The 2,315-nt window shown below is 40.7% G+C and overlaps 2 protein-coding genes across 2 annotated transcripts in view; one reads left to right on the top strand and one right to left on the bottom strand.

Moving 5' to 3' along the window:
• The first annotated feature begins 16 nt into the window (after nucleotides 1-16).
• On the top strand, nucleotides 17-1,175 carry LOC109586792 (adenine phosphoribosyltransferase-like). The gene has a single exon (XM_020003003.1). The coding sequence runs from the start codon at nucleotides 239-241 to the stop codon at nucleotides 1,079-1,081; it is 843 nt and encodes a 280-aa protein (XP_019858562.1). The 5' UTR covers nucleotides 17-238; the 3' UTR covers nucleotides 1,082-1,175.
• A 156-nt stretch (nucleotides 1,176-1,331) lies between these two features.
• LOC109586791 (centromere protein J-like) overlaps nucleotides 1,332-2,315 on the bottom strand; it is a 3,965-nt gene continuing 2,981 nt past the window's right edge. Inside the window, exons 2-5 of the mRNA XM_020003001.1 lie at nucleotides 2,136-2,152; nucleotides 2,020-2,093; nucleotides 1,744-1,939; nucleotides 1,332-1,608 (exon numbers count right to left, since the gene is read on the bottom strand). Coding sequence (XP_019858560.1) covers nucleotides 1,429-1,608; nucleotides 1,744-1,939; nucleotides 2,020-2,093; nucleotides 2,136-2,152 — 467 coding nt within the window. The 3' untranslated portion in view covers nucleotides 1,332-1,428. The remainder of the gene's footprint in view (nucleotides 1,609-1,743; nucleotides 1,940-2,019; nucleotides 2,094-2,135; nucleotides 2,153-2,315) is intronic.

Raw genomic sequence — 2,315 nt, 5'->3', positions numbered from 1 at the left:
TGCTTTTAAGGAGCTGGGGAAACTCTCCTCCAATGGCTGCCAGGTTGATGCCTACTGGGCCGACAATGGGGAGGTGGACGAGAGAAAGCCTCAGATACAAGAGAAAGCAGAGAGGATCAAATCGGTCAGAGAGAAAAGCGGATGGGACGGGATTTATTTTGGTGGAACCGCTTTCAAATGCCAGCGCCATGTACAAGATGAGCTAGTTGAGCGAGCAGCATCAATAGCAATTAGATACATGGACGTCGTAACCACATCTGGACAGGCAACTGGAGTATCTGCAAGCATAGAAAAGATTAAAAGAATGAATGCTGGCTGTAAAGGAAAGGCTCTTGCTCTTGCCTCCGGAGTAACGCCCGAGAATGTTCTTGATTATGCTCCATATGTAGATGCTGTTCTTGTTGCTACTGGTATCTCCATTGACTTTCATAACATTGATCCACTAAAGCTACGGCAGCTGATAGCTATTACACGTTCCCACTCTCTTTCTCCATCCCTTACTATTACAACTCCAAAAACAGCTTGGTACTTATCAAAAATTGCTCCTAACACCAAAGGAGATAAATTTGCATGGCTTGACCCGACTAGCATCTATATCGACTCTCACGCTTTCTCTGATCTAACAACTGATCTCGTCTCACAGTTTAACGCAGCTGATATCGATCTTGTTGCTGGCATTGATGCAATGGGTTTCCCACTAGCTGGTTCCATTGCTAACAGGCTTGGTAAAGGTCTACTAGTCATCAGAAAAGCTTCAAAACTTTGCGTCGAGGTCGACTCTGTAACATACTCCTGCTACGCCGGGTCTGGGAAAGTCATGGAAATGAGGAAGGGAGCGTTTCCTGCCAGTACAAGGATACTATTGGTAGATCAATGGATTGAGACTGGAGGGACAATGTTGGGTGGTATACAACTAGTGGAGGGACAAGGAGGAGTGATAGCAGGACTCGCTACCATTTGTGTTGAGACTAACGAATTAACAAATGAGCTACGTAGCAAGTATAAACTAGCTCACGTAGTGCCTGAGGATATGCAGCAATTGTTTGATGAGCACAAGTTCCTTGGGGAAGACTACAAGTGAAGTGAAGGAGAAAGAGATACAGAAGAGTGATTATTATATTGTCTGTCCAGTATCAGTAATTTTTGTTTTCAAATGTCAGAGTTTTAAAAGTCAACAATGTAAGCATGTAATATGTTGGATCCAGCATAAGCCACATGTATACGTACCGGTAGCTCAAAAGATATAGATTTTTGAGGATAAATTATTATCATGATCATTATATTATATAAAAATACACAAAAGAGAGGAGGAGGAGAGAGAGAGATGGAAAGTAAATGAAGAAGAAGAAGGTTAAATGAAACACCAGACTGTTCATAATAGATGCATTTAAAAACATTGGTCACAGACATCATAAGGACATCATAGCTTCAAGAAGGTTGAGAGAACGAATGAGGAGTGGCTTTTAGAGGAGGAGGCACTGTGGGTAATCTGTCTAAAACAACTCTCCCATCTGGGTCCTTAATCCTTAGCCTGCCATTAGCATACTGGGTCTCCTGACGGCCATCTTGATACACTGTCTTCACAGTCCCATCAGGATACTCTCTTCTCTGTATCATTGAAAAAAGAGGATTTCAACTTTAAATGGTCCTTTAGCAAAAGCATACAACATACATGTACAACATAATTATATGTATTTGAGCCTACATACATGCACATGCATACATGAGAAAATGAATCCTTACTTTGTACAGAGATGTGTGTGTTTCTCTCTGCCCATCAGGGAAGTCAATGATCTTGTCTCCATTAGTTAGAACTCTTTGTGTGACTCCATCAGAGAATTTAATTTTCTCTTCTCCAGAGGGAAGCACATGTCTGATTGTGCCATCAGGAAATATTATGTCCTTGGAGCCGTTTCGATAATGGGTCTCTGACTGTCCGCTAATGAAGAGAGAAGAAGGAAGTGTTTAGTTGTCATTTTATAAAGAAGATGGTGTACTCTCTGCTTTTCTTTCCCCTACTTTTTAAATTTGATTATTTCAGTCCCGTCAGGTTTCGTGGTATGAGTAGTTTGACTGCTTGAATAATAATAAATCTACAATGAACCAAAAAAATAAAAGAACATCATTGAAACTACATGTATATTCTGTTTCACTAAATCATGAGAAAAAAAGCCTCAAAAAATCATGTAAATATTAGCTCAAAAAGTTGCATGTCCCACACACTATAAGCAAGAGTCCATTATATTTAGAGAGAGTGTCTAACTGCCCTATAGTGCTAGTGATATCACCGCGTAGAAGCCTCAATTAGCGCTTCC

This window comes from Amphimedon queenslandica, unplaced genomic scaffold, assembly GCF_000090795.2.
Source record: "Amphimedon queenslandica unplaced genomic scaffold, v1.1 AMPQUscaffold_12784, whole genome shotgun sequence".
In the NCBI taxonomy this organism is placed as follows: domain Eukaryota; kingdom Metazoa; phylum Porifera; class Demospongiae; order Haplosclerida; family Niphatidae; genus Amphimedon; species Amphimedon queenslandica.
Note: the sequence above shows the minus strand (reverse complement) of the source record. Positions and strands in the feature narration are given on the sequence as shown.